This window comes from Merops nubicus, unplaced genomic scaffold (genome assembly GCF_000691845.1).
Source record: "Merops nubicus isolate BGI_N331 unplaced genomic scaffold, ASM69184v1 scaffold25235, whole genome shotgun sequence".
Classification (NCBI taxonomy): domain Eukaryota; kingdom Metazoa; phylum Chordata; class Aves; order Coraciiformes; family Meropidae; genus Merops; species Merops nubicus.
The window spans coordinates 8018-9287 of NW_008609323.1; the positions used below are offsets into that span (position 1 = coordinate 8018).

The window sequence follows — 1270 nt, forward strand, 5'->3', positions numbered from 1 at the left end:
CTGCTCGGAGGAGATGGGCTGCACTGACACCGAGCTGGAAGAGATTAGATCCTTCCCACTTCATGAAAACCAAGAAATCCACCCTCTCCAGACTTCTGGTGGCTCTCCCCTGCACAAGAAGAGCCAGATCTCTTTTGAGGAGCTGCTTACAGCTCGTTCAGAGGCTCTGGAATTCCACGTATGAACAACACAGTTGGAGGATAATTGAGCAGCAGATGGAAACGAGGCCCGTTCAGCAACAACCTGGGCAGAGCTCCTGACAGATCTTCCTGGGGGAACAGCTGAGGCCTCTCACAGGCTGCTTAACACCCAGGCTCTTGCTCACCCCTGATGAACCTCCTGTCTTCCAGCTAGCCAGTCCTCCAGGGCATGGGGACTGCACAGCAAACCAGACTCCTGGAATCCTGGCCTAGGACTAGTGCTTGCTGCTGATACAGGTAGTAAAATACCAACTGTGCAGCTCTGCAGCCTGTACTTCATCCATCCAGAGACAGAGAGAAAAAGAAGAAGCTTTCACAGCAGCTTTGCCTCTCTGTGGCTGCCTCACTCCCCTTCCTGAACCAGAACACAGCAGCACACTGGGCTGTTCCCAGCATCCATTTTTTGCCCCAAACACGATGGATTCAACAGCCCTGAAAGGGAGGTAAGAGTTGCAAGTATGTGGGCTGAGAAATCGGTGGCTGCAGAACACAAGCCTGCTGCCTGTTTGCAGAGCTTCCAGCAGGAAGGAAGAGGTCTGAAATCACAGCTCTGGGGTTCACAGGCTCCCTCTGGGAGCAGACACAGAAGCTGGTGCACCAGGGTGCTCCTGAGCACGCCGACTCACCTGCCTCATGAGCTCTGGGTTATTCAGCATGTGGCTTATCTCCGGATTCCGCTCCATGAGCTGCTGCATCTGGGGATTGGCCATGATCATCTGTCTCATGAGATCGGGGTTAGACATCATGTTCTGCACCAAGGGGTTCTCCATGATCTGAGAAAGCATCTCTGGGTTGGACATCAGCTGCCGCTGCATCTGCTGCTGGAGCTCCATGAAGTTGGCAGAGCCCATCCCAAGGCTGCCCAGCCCAGTGATGCCACCGAAGCCAGCTGGAGAGGGAACACACAGGGGGAGAGGGGTGTGAGTCAGTAACTGCTGGCAGCTGCTGGAAGAGGATGGGGCATCAGCAGAGCTGCACCCACGACAGTCAGGGGCACCCTCCACTCCCACGTACATGTGCTTCAGCAAGGGCAGGGGAGCTGAGGAGTGCCCTGAGGAGTGCCCGGCAGA

The 1270-nt window shown here is 55.6% G+C and overlaps 1 protein-coding gene across 1 annotated transcript in view; it reads right to left on the minus strand.

Annotated features, from left to right (window-relative positions):
• The window catches only part of UBQLN4 (ubiquilin 4), a gene marked incomplete at its 5' end in the record, with an annotated part of 6226 nt that extends 5137 nt beyond the window's left edge, over window positions 1–1089 (minus strand). Inside the window, one exon of the mRNA XM_008940568.1 lies at window positions 827–1089. Coding sequence (XP_008938816.1) covers window positions 827–1089 — 263 coding nt within the window. The remainder of the gene's footprint in view (window positions 1–826) is intronic.
• Window positions 1090–1270: the final 181 nt, after the last annotated feature.